Below are 12,700 nucleotides of genomic sequence, written 5' to 3' on the forward strand. Positions count from 1 at the left end.
AGAATAAACAAAACAACAGCTCTAAAATGGCACAAAAATGGTTCTGGCATAATGAATAATCGTGTACATTTTTTTAAATTTTCTGCATGGATATTTCCGAGGTCGCTGATTACGAATCAGAAAAATATTTTCAGAAACAAAACAGCGAACTCGTAGACGATTACTTTGTGAAAAGTTCATTGGATTGGCACGGAATTCAGTGTTTAGGATTTTTCACGGTTGCTAAATGCTGATGATGAATATGAAGCCAAATTACAGTAAAATGCGTTTCAAAATGGTGATTATGAATAAATTACCTGAAAAATTTCATAATGTTTTAGATACAAGGATTGGGGAAGATGAGGATTGGAATAAAGTAATTAATCACTATTAAAATGATAGTGAAAATTTATTTTTATTTAATTCTACAATTTCTTGTAAGTCTTGTAATTTCTTGTTGACTTTTTAGAACGGGAGCAAAAAACAAAAATACTACAACCTTCATGATTAATTTACCATTTGAAATATTGTCGATATTTAACACACGAATCCATTTTGTATATCAAAATCGGTCAACTCTTTACTATTCTACGTGTATTCGAAGTTAATGATCGCAATACATACTGAATGTACCACTACAACTATTCCAATAATCAAAAGTCTCTGGATGAAAACTTCTTTGTCTCAACTTTTGGCCAGTTTTTTGGATGCTTTGATTGGAATTTCTCAGTTTTGTTCAATTCCATTGAAAACGTTAATTGACATATGTTTGTGAAAATGTCTCGTGAAAATAATCATTCCCAATCGAATATGAGGTTTTCATTCAAGTTTTGGAAAAAGAAAAAAATTAAAACTATTTCCGACAGCAAAATCATCAGAATCAAAAAGCAGTATTTGTGAAATATTTCACTAATTTCATATACGAGACGTGTACATGATATTATAATTCATTATCCGAAGCAATTCAGGATTCGATAACGGCAAACACTAGAGCAAAAATGAGTCGATGTATGGTTTGAAATCTTTCGTGTTGATAATTTTCGGTAGAGAGGGCTTTTCAAGGTGGACTTGCGGAAATACGGATGGCGTAATTTTCCTGCGTCTGGATTTTTTTGTTACTGAAAGTATTTCGGTTCAGAATACGTTTCAGAACATAGTGCTCTACGGGATTTTATAGCAGAATTAGTTGACGCAGGGTCAAAAGTCACCGTTACAAATTTTGGAAGTCTGAGCTTGGATTCGTTATCGATGACCCAAAAAATCTCCGCTTACTAATCTCTGTTAAAGTTGGAATATCTACTATTATTGGAGTATTTTCTACCACATTGGATTCGTCATTTTTGATTTCAAAAGTTTGGCCTCAGATTCGTGATCGGTCACCCAAAAGATCGACGAGTATCAGTTTTCATCAAAATCCAAATGTTTTTATTTTCGGCTTATCGAATGCGCCAAATTTAAATTTTGCACATCCGACCTCAGATTCGTGATTAGCGACTCAAAAACCTCACGTTATCAAATTTCATTCAAATCCATTCGTCCATTCTCAAGATATCATAATTTTCATTTGATTTTTTGAAATTTCGTTACTTAAATAGTTGATAAAATACTGCACCGATCAAAGCCAAAATCTAATCAGTCAGAAATTTAAAAATGCCGTCTCGATTGATATCAAGATCATTGAAATCCGGTAACTCGCGTTCTCGAGATATAGTCGGACAAAAAAATTAATCACGCACACAATTGATTCTTCAGATCTAATTTTGAAACGTCGATATCTAGCGAAAGCTCAACTTTTCATTTTCGGAACGATTACGATAACTTCCTCACCCTATGAAAATAGAGAAACGGGAGGTTAAAAAGTATCTCAGGCCCAACGTAATTCCGAAAAAGCAAATCGTCCACTCTCGCCTGTCACTTGGCCGACGAAATAATTCATTGCATCGACCATCTCTCAGCTCGAACAATTTCCGAGTGCACCTGCAGCAGCCGCATTAGTTTAATTCGGGATCAGCGAGGCGTCGCGACGCCGGAATCCCGGCGAATGCCGAAAACGGCGCCGCGACGCCCGGCTTCGCCGTCACGCGCATGTTCCCCAAAGTGGTGGCGATACGACGACGCGTTTGTTTCACGGTGGTGGGGGCACGAAACGTGGTCGAGAGCGTCGCGACGCCCGCCGGCTGTCAGTGCCCGTCGAAAACTCCGGGAGAGACGGTCGCCTCGCGTCCGAAGGCCCGATTCATACTCTAGAAATAACGAGAATTGTCGAAAGACTGACGCAAATGTAATTTGCGAAATAATTGAGTTTGTACCCAGGAATAAAACTCGCGCGGTTATCGATTGAAATACTCAAATTATATTTCTATAATTTACTTTTTCGACTAATACCGTGTTTTGTTTGTTCATTTGTTTTATCACTTATCCTACAAAAATTAATACAAACGAGACGATGATTTTTAGTCGAACTTCTCATCTCGAGATGAAAGAGAAACTTTTTCCATGATATGATCGTCGGTTTTTTTCTAACAACGGTTTATCGTTGAAGTATTTTTAAATCGTTATGCAGTGCTATCCTCGTTGTTGTTGTTGTTATAATAATTATTATTATTATTACTATCGTCGTCATTGTCGGTCGAACCGATCAAACGAACGACGAAATCAAATTTCAAGAAACTTTTTTTGAAACTTTTACTTTTAATTTATTCTTCGTTATCCTTGGTTGGTGATTTCTCTCTCGTTCATACGTCATCTTCATTTCTCTCTCTCTCTCTCTCTCTCTCTCTCTCTCTCTCTCTCTCTCTCTCTCGCTCTTTGATTTTAATGTTCTTCGCGACTGTCTATAAATGATGTGAGATCCTTTGGAATACGGGAATACCAAAAAGGTACGAAGAAAAAAAAATGATCTCCAAGATTGATCCAACGAGAGATAATTTTTCAACTCCGAATAAATAACCAAGTTTACGCGTAATATGAAAATCGTGCTGAATGCACAGTTCATCCTCGTGATATGATATTTCATCATATATTTATAAAAAATATATAATATACATAATATATATATATATATACCGAAGTTAATAAGTTGTTTACGATGAGATAACCCTACGGTATCGAGTTGCGCAAGCAGATGCAGTAAATATAACTGAGGGTACGATGCGTAATATGAATATTTTTAACGCAGCTAGCAACGATAAACACAGTTTCAAGAACAAAGATGAGAAAAACAATGATCAATGAAGCTTAGCTGTTAGCTATACGGAATGATAGCGATAGCGAAACAAGGACGAGAAAAAGAAACGAAAAATCTAACATCGTAGCATTATATAAATGCGTCGTTGAAACTACGATCGCAGATCCATGGATTTGAATATCGGCACTAAGCGCTGATAGATCGTCGATGAAAATTCTCGAGGGTTAAAGAAAATACAAGACTAAAACGAGGATAAATTCTTTTTAAATATCGTGAAAGAAGGTCAGAGAAGATAATAGTCAAAACGTGTGAAAGTGAACGTAGTGAAGGAAACGAAGGTGGTGGAAATTTATAAAATAATCACAAATGCAATTAATACATGGACGGACATTATTAGAAATATAAAAAAGAAAATTAATTATTCCCGAGTATAATATAATCACTTCTAATATCGTACGAAAATGTTACATCTGCGGTGCAGGCGGTTTTTCTGTCTCCTCAGCGTTTTTGCCAGCGTTATTATCGGTGAGTAAAGTTTATTATACCTACATTACATTATCGATAATTATCGTGAACAAATCCGACGGTAATGATAAAAATCATGTTAATAATAGTAATAATTCCGTATTCTGGTTTGATATTTTACCTCGACCTATTTTTTCATCCCTATTATCTTATCGTTCTCAAATTTCTTCCACTTTCTTCGATGATGCGGTATAATGTATATTATTATTGTGACTATTATTATTATTATTATTATTATTATTATTATCATCATACCCAAGCCTATATCTAATTATAGCGAATGAAGCTACATAAATTAACCAGGAAAATGGAACGGCAAATTTAGGCGTGTACCTATGCATATGCACCAATATATATATATATATATGTGCGTGTGTGTGTGTGTGCACGTAAACGTATAGTGTATACGTAAGAAAATTAAGCCACACCCGTTAAAAGAACCCTATCTTATACTCATATTTTACAGCCCTTCTTCTTTGGCACGCATGCCTTATTACAACTGCACGCGTTACATAATTTTACCTATACATAGGTATATACCTATATACATATATACATATTCCTGGCTCCGTCGTTAATTTTTCGAGTCATCTGAAATATTCGAATTTGCAATTTCTATATACATATATACACACGTGTGCATAGGCAAGAATTAGTCATGGGGGAAAAGTTGGTTCCGAAAATTATTTTCTTCAAAATAATAAAAAAAGAAAATACCTACCGACGTTTAGTATTTCACACGCGTACACAAAATTAATTGAAAATTAGAAAAAAAAAACAAACTTAAGATATAACGAATTGAAACAAATTAATCCAAAACTCTTTAATTTGTGGTATTGAAAAATTGAGGGACGTATTTGCTGCAGAATTTTTTATTTTTCTTTTTTGTCGTTGTATTTTGCTCCAATTTTCAAGGTACGAATTTTGAATGAAATAGATAATATTGTTTGATATTTCATGTACATGATTATAGTATACAATATGAAGGCTAGAATATACATATATATATAGCTAGGGTGTTTCAAAAAAAGACGAATTTTTTTTTTTTCTTATGGCGTCCAACAATTGATAGTATACCTAAAAATAAAAATTTTGCCGCCAATATGAGCTCTTAATATCAATAAGAAGGTTTGCCCCTATCCATTTCTTTATTTTCCATTTAAATAACACGGGAAAATTTGTTTTTTATTTTTGACAGTTGAAAAATTTTTATAACAGGTTGTTGATATTGTTTTTTGTTGTAAAGAATTAATTGTTCAATAAAATTTCTTAGTATTTAGTAAAAAAAAAAAATTGTTTTGTTATAAAAGAGACCCAAAAATCATTTATGTGATATTTTTAACCTTTATATTTATGTATTAGTGCTTTTTGTGAGTTAAGTATTGAATTAATTAGCAAAAAAAAAGTTTACAATCTCAGATTAACAGAATTAAAGTAATTTTACATAAAAAATTATATGAATATGGCATATGATATTTTTTTGTAGTTTTATTTGAAAATATTTGAAAATTTTGATTAGTGTTATTTTTGATCGCTGATATCTTTGAAACGGTTGATCTGAGGAACTTTGATCTTCAGACGTTTTTTGTAGAGCGTAAAATTTCCTACAAATCCCTTTTTCAGATTGTTGTTACGGTGAACCGTTCCAAAGTAATAAAAGTTCAAAAATAAAAAAAAAATTTTCCCGTGTTATTTAAATGGAAAATAAAGAAATGGATAGAGGCAAACCGTACTATTGATATTACGAGCTCGTATTAGCGCCAAAAATTTTTTTTTTAGGTATACTATCAATTTTTGGACACTACAAGAAAAAAAATCGTCTTTTTTTGAAACACCCTAAATTATATACGCGTATGTATGAGCACAGATACGTATGGTTTCAGCGTTCATGAGTAACGTGTGAATGTGGGACGAATTCGTTCTCGCTTCGAGCTCACAAATTCGTGATAGAAACCCGACAAAACGTGCTGACGTAGCCGGGATGGGAGGGCGGAAGGGTGAGAGGGAGGGTAGGTACGCGATGCCTGATTTGATAGAGTCCCACGTTGCGCGGAATTGGAGAACGAGAGAAAAATAGACAGGTAGAGGGAAACATGGAGAAAATAAAAAGAACTACGAAAAAGTGGAGAAATTATTTAAAAAATAAATAAACAAATAAAATAAAACAGCTTGGTCCTGATCGGCAGGAAATCTACTTCTCCCATCCCCCCTCTTTTCAGTTTTCGCTATCAAATTTTAAATCATTTCATTTCACGTTATTATATATTGTTATTTATCATACTATACATTTACCAATGCAATGTAGAAGACAAAAGACTATGGAGAGACTTTATTTTTTATTTATCGATTTGTTTTATATTTTTGATCCTGTTTTTTTTCCCCAGCGCTTTGAGCTTCTTGCCCCAGTGATTTTATCTCTTATTGTATAGTTTTACGAGTTCTTTGAACGAAAGAAAGAGAAGAAAAATAAAATCCGCGAACAAAGAAATCGAGTCTAGGTAATAAAACGAGCGAGATATTAAGGTGGATTTTTAAATATTGCTGTGAAGGGTGCAGGTAGTTTCTCGTTGAAAAGGCGCCGAGCGTTTCTGCTCATCTTCCGAAGCTTCTCCAGCTTTTGGATGCACGATAAAGGCTGCTGGTTGGTTTCGTTTCGTTCCATTTTTACCCGAAGAAGATTGTAATGTACGCGATCTTCACCGCGATTTGTTAAGAGAGGGTATTTTCCTCGGTTTTTGCAAAAACAAGAAAAAAAGAGACTCGCGTATTTTTAAAATCTGCTTTCAGTTCTATTTTCGCAGTCTGCAATGAAAGGAAGAGGAAAAAATATTGTCCATTGTATTATCCTTTTTCATACCCATGTAAGGATCATCTATCCTTTTTCTTTATCCGCTTATTTCATAAATGCATTATACGAACATTTGTCCGAAAGAAACAATTCAGACAACGATATTTATATTTTACATAAACATAATGATTGTGAATTATTTTTCATTTGATGAGTAAATTTTATTTATAATTATCAGAAATTATTCCGGCGAAGAAACTCAATTACTATGCATATAAAAATTCCATTATACCTATGTATAATCCAAAAATGTGTTTATTAAGTTGTAAAAACTTTCTCGCCCACTCGTAAATTCTAAATTAGAAAAATTACAGTGAAATCAGATTTGTCGAATTACTTTGTGCCCCGAAACTGAGGGTGGAGAGATAAAGTCGCATCCGAAGTCTCGAATTGGTTCAGAGGGAGATTTTCGATCCCCAATTTCTCATCAATATCGTTTAATGATCACGTCTCGTCGTGGCGGTTTTGACGTAAAGATTAAACGATCACTTCGCGGCTGTATGAAAATATCCAAGGATTACAGCCGAACTCCTCGGTCTGGAGTATTCTTGGCTAGAGGGGGAATGACCAATGAGAAACTCGAGTGATAAACCGGATATCGAATTTCTTCCCTCACCAAGAACCGCGGTGAGCCTTTAATCCCCGCTTAATCTTACCTTTTTTTTCGATAATACATCGACCGACCGATAACTGATATCCACCTTAATTAAAAGTCATTATCGAGGGTCAAGGCTATCGGAGATATAAATATATACAGTGTCTCTCTTCTGCTGCAGCCTCGTTTTCAAATCACAGGTTATAATTACCTGGGGGTGAAGTACAAACGAGGGGAACGAATCTCTTTTCAATATTCGTTTGAATTCATAAACTATCAACAACTGGTTCAGACTGTTAGAAAATATCCAAAGGAATCAGTTTACCGAGTTTTTATATGTTAATCAACTGTGAAACTAATTATCATTCCGTTGTCTCAAGGTGCACAGATTGCTATGCTAATCACTGCAGGATACAAATGCGGCTGCTTTTTTAGTTTTGAATTCTATCAGCTTGTTCGGAATCCTAAAATTAGGACACAGCCGAATTACCGAAATAAAGACGGACAATAATTGAGAAACAAAGTCGTAAAATGAATGACTGAATTACGATTTAATGTGGATTTTAGAAGAAAACTATTTCCATAGTATAAAGAATCAGTGATTCCAAACAGTAAATATTTATCAAAATAATTGAGTGATTGATAGTTCGAGACTCGTTAAATTATATAACACGTTTTATAAATGTCAAACTCGCGTAGTTGAACCTAATTTAAATTGATTAACCTCAGCTTCGCTTTTGTAGTATTTACGTGATAATTTATTTATTCTGACATTCCATAAGTAACGGTACTTAGATACTTGAAAAATCAGAATAAAAAAATAAGAGTAAAAAGACAATGAGGAGTTAGTAATACTCAAAATCTTACGCAGCATACACCCGACGAATGTAGTCTGAGAATGAGAATAGTCTCTTAAACACCCACTTAAGTTAATTTTAAAGTGACGAAATTTGAGCTACGGAAAATCATTCGAAATCACTTTCAACCATCGTATTGTTTCAATTCACTTAGGGTACCTAATTCCCGGTCATTTCAAAAGTTACCCAAAGTCTCCGTATACACGAGTGAATTTCGAGTTACTTAAGGGTGAGAAGCAGGGTTTTCAAGTTCGAGGTAGGGAGAAAATGAAATGTTGGGGTTGTCTTCGGTGACAAAAAGAATTGAAAATTACTCTTCAAGTAACTTCGGAGTGCCTTTGTGGAGTTGGTTGATAGTGGGAAGGGAGAACTCGACTCAGTCGATAAAGAAGAATACTGCCGTGTTGACACCGCTGCAACGGGCGAGATGTCGAGGGGCGCCGGAAATGAAAATCGGGTCTCTAAGTCTGGAGCTTTTCACTCGTTAATACCGGATGCTTGAATAACATTATCACCCGCGCCGAGGTACTTCAAACACCCTCTTTCATCCGGATGCCGTATCTCTATAAAATCATCGGCGAGAATAGGATCTGAAAGAATTTTTTTATTCAAAGTTTATTCGAAAATTAACTGAATTAATCTGCCGAGAGAAATTACTGAATTTGGTTACGATGGCATGAGTCAATTATTTCCTCAGCCAAATGAATACATTCATCAGGCTGATTCTCGATACAGATTTCCTTACCGACATTTACTAACATTTAGCCAAGACACAAACCTTTTTCGAAAATTCAAGCCAATCAAAAGGATATCCCCCATCGTCTCGAACGTTGTAGAGAAAGGTTTGTATCTTGGATAAGTGACAGTAAATGGCGGTATGGGAACCTGTATTCAGAACCAGCATCGAGGGGTTAATCAGTCTCGATTGTACTCGTTTCTTACTACCTTATCTAACTTATTTCCCTCATCTATCCTAAGACAAACCAGATTCATATGCCTACTTGAATGTTTGTGACATACACATGGTAGAAAAAGTTGCAGGCTAAAACTGTCGTCGAATGTGTTAAAAAAAAATCATTCAGTTCAGCTAATATAGCCGAGTGTGTGGCGACAAGAACTTTTAACCTTCTGCAGTTGCGAAAGCTTATGCATGCGCCTGTTACGTTCTAGGAAGAATGCTGTGAGAGATCTTCGATTCGATGCTTGATTCGGATTTAAGTTCGGTACACAAACCTTGCAATGCCAATGCGTGCAAATTCTGATCTTCGGTTCGTTCAGGTTTCTCGTTTCAGCTCGTCGTTATCTGCGAATCCGGTTATTTCGGGTCTTACCAACGATCACTGTTCGTGATCGAAATAACTGTCTTTACGCAGTTTCTTCTTTTTCTCACGCCACTTACTTTTCCCATGCCTGTTATACAAATTACACGTACACCTGGTTTCTTTTATCATCGGAAGGAAAAAGTATTTTGCGTGTGAAATAGAAGAAAGCAAGTGAAAAGTCGAGTATATTTTTTTTTTTCAAATCTCAATTCTATCGATCGACAATCAGTAGCGTTATTACATGACGCTAAAATTAATAATCACTGCAGAACGATACGTGACGAAGTATCTATTATTACGAAATGCCAGGGTATGAAGTCCAATTAAATTAATAATATGTCGCTTATTTCATGCGAAATGAATTTAATATCTTTTCATTTCACCTTCCTGCTTATCATTATAATTACAGAAGCGCGCGTTCTTCCGTTTTACTTTCTGTCCATCTCTCACTCTCACCTCTCCTCTCTCCTCTCCATCATGATCCGGCATTCTCCTTCTAATTTCAGTTTACTTTTTCCCCCTCCTCTCTTCCTTCCTTCTTTTTCACCACGCCAGGCGTCAGTAACGGTCTGTCCAGGACGACACGGGGATGGAAGTGGAAGTGGAACTGAAAGTCGAGGGGTGAGCGAGTTTGCTTCTCGTATAATAGCATAATATTCTACAAAAGACGCAAGGAACCTCGATGTTATAACGAGGAACTTTCTCAGCGGCGTGGCAGCATCATGCCGTTTATACACACACACACACACATATATATATACATATGATACATACACCTGCTGCTGCTGCTGCTGCACACAGTGGCCCGTCTAACTCGCATCCGTTCACTCCTTCATTATACGCCGCAGTAATAATTTAAACTTATTCTAAGATTTTACCCTGCGACGGTAAGGGAGAAGCATGAAAAAAAAAAGGAAATAAAATTAACTGAAATATACGTGTGTAGAAATACTGAAGAACTAGAATGAAACGAGAAATGAACAAAAATGATGGTGTACTTTTGATGCAATTCGCCGCGAGGGGTGGAAAAAAAATTATGCATCTTTCCTTCGTCCCGTAATTCGATTTCTTAAACACGAATAAACAAGAAACGTAAAATATAAATTATGATAATAATAATAAGAATGATTTATCAGGTGGTAGAAAAAAATGGTGTAGAATATTATACATTCTTAGGATGTTTTTTGCTGTATACAAAATAGAAAACAAAACAAATTTTGTCGCGCTTATTAAAGATGTACGAGGTGTATAGTCATGACAAAAGTGTGTAAAAAAAAAATCTCTGTGATCCAGATGATAATGTTTGAACACCGAATTTCAATTATAAGCACCTTGTCATCAACAACGTCAGAGACATCATATTATTCCACAACTTTTTCACCCAAAAATCCGTATAGATCGTTTGATTGTGTTGAAAAATAGCTCATCATGTGTATAAAATAATCCCCTACAAATTGTATGAATCAGAATCTTTCTTGAGTTCGTCAGTTGGCAAATGAAGAGTCCGATGAGTGCAACCGTAATAATTATCACATTTCAAACTTGTGATCCAACAAGAAATACGTTGTTGTCTGTCACAATTCGACTTGGACGAACTATGAAGAATTCGTTTACAAATGAAATCAGCTATCGCTCATTAGAATCGGACAAGTAATACGGATCTGTCGGTAAAAAAAAAATAGAAGAATACTGAAACTTCTACGGCGCAGTTGGGAGAACGAGGTGTTTGTAATTGTACTCCAGTGTTTAAACATTTTCTTTTTCATCTGACGAACTTTTGTAGCTGAATATAACTGGATTAGCTTCTGTAAGACTGTGCAAAGCTCTGTTTAATCATGTTTTGGTTTCCACACATTTTCAATCTGACTGTACAGCCTTTACGTCCTCAAACAATCCTCGTCGATCAGATAATTGAGGTTATAGAGACATCGGTTTGATTTTATATGCTGGGGGGAAATGGAGAAAGGAGAATAAGGGTTAAGAATAAGAGAAAGAAGTACAAGTGTAAGAGTTTGGAGAAAAATCTTGGCACTACAAACTCGATGGGCGTGGGTAGGCGTGCATATATGTGTGTGTGTGTGTGTGTGTGTGTGTGCGTGTGTGTGTGTAGATAAGGGGGCTAGCCGATAGAGGGGGGTGGTGTCTGCGTCTGGCTCTTCTTAGGGGTTGTTGATATCGACGCTCGGTGTGTTTTCCGCGGCAGCTGCAAGAGAAAAAGAAGGAGAAGGAGAAGACAGAAGGGAGACGATAGATGATAAGAAGAAGAAGATGCTTCGCCCGAGGAAGAGCGCAAGAGTTCTTTAAAGAACAAGGTCCTTAAATACCTGTACACATCGCCCCCTTCCACCTTCTTCTCGTTTTTTTCTTCTCTCCCTCTCTCTCTCACTCTCTCTCTCTCTCGGTATTCTCCAAAATTCAATACCGCGTCCATGACGCGAAATTCATCTACGCACTCAGAGAGAAACAGAAAGAGCAAAATAGGGAGAGAGCTTGTGTAAAGTATTAGTGATAAGGTGAAACTTTTCATTGTGCACGTGTTATTATTATATCCTGAAACAAAATTTTCATCCAAAGTCAATGCTAGCGGTGGAGGCTGTCTGACTCTTTTTGTTCCCTTCTGTACACCGTGAGGCGCAGGGTTGGAAAATGAATGAATGGATGAATTAATGAATGAATGAATGAACGATGGCAGGAAGGAAGGAAGGTATGAATGGGTGTTGAATTATCAGAGGAAACGAGGTCGTATTTCACTTCCCGTCGATGTCAGTGGTAGGCTGTGAGAGAATGACGCGATGATAATTATGAGCGTGATTCGCTATTCGTGTAAATAAGATCAGCGATTAGTTGTTTTTTTTTTTTTTTTTTTATTGTTCTACCACTCCATTTCCAATACGTCTTAGTTGTAAAGACCGATCTGTCAGGTGTACAGTCAGTACACAAGTTTAATTCAATTAGCAGAATGTGGAGGAATCAGAAAGGCGAGATAGAACCAACCGATTTGTACCAAAAAAGCTCCGTGAAACGACAATTATTTATAGACACTATTTACAATTGAAACAACCTTCACCGTATGTATGTACAATTTTGACAAATCGTAATGAATTTAGTTTGTGATTGAACAATTATCTACGAGTCACCCGAAGTCGGATTTTTTACTTAAAACTCGAACTGTGCAAACTCGAAAGACGAATAATGTAAAATCAATACATTGCAAGTTACATCGAATAAACTAATGTTTTTTTTCAGAATACTTAATTCATGGTAATGAAATGAGCTATGATTAATCGATTGAAATTGGAGAAACTAGACGAATTCATGGAACCAGTCTTAGGTCGTTATTTCTAAAATTACCTCGATCAAAATTCATGGTTTTTCAATCATTTATTA

The 12,700-nt window shown here is 35.8% G+C and overlaps 1 protein-coding gene across 8 annotated transcripts in view; it reads left to right on the forward strand.

Annotated features, from left to right (window-relative positions):
- Positions 1-2,162: 2,162 nt before the first annotated feature.
- Positions 2,163-12,700, forward strand: part of LOC107226539 (carbonic anhydrase-related protein 10) — a 93,193-nt gene continuing 82,655 nt past the window's right edge. For 4 of the 8 annotated variants that reach the window (XM_046739129.1, XM_046739128.1, XM_046739130.1 and 1 more), the window contains exon 1: positions 2,188-3,691. In XM_046739129.1, coding sequence (XP_046595085.1) covers positions 3,628-3,691 — 64 coding nt within the window. In that variant the 5' untranslated portion in view covers positions 2,188-3,627. Of the gene's footprint in view, positions 3,692-12,700 lie in introns of all 8 variants that reach the window. The other 4 variants (XM_046739126.1, XM_046739127.1, XM_046739125.1 and 1 more) reach the window with 4 other exon arrangements.

This window comes from Neodiprion lecontei, chromosome 4, assembly GCF_021901455.1.
Source record: "Neodiprion lecontei isolate iyNeoLeco1 chromosome 4, iyNeoLeco1.1, whole genome shotgun sequence".
Classification (NCBI taxonomy): Eukaryota; Metazoa; Arthropoda; class Insecta; order Hymenoptera; family Diprionidae; genus Neodiprion; species Neodiprion lecontei.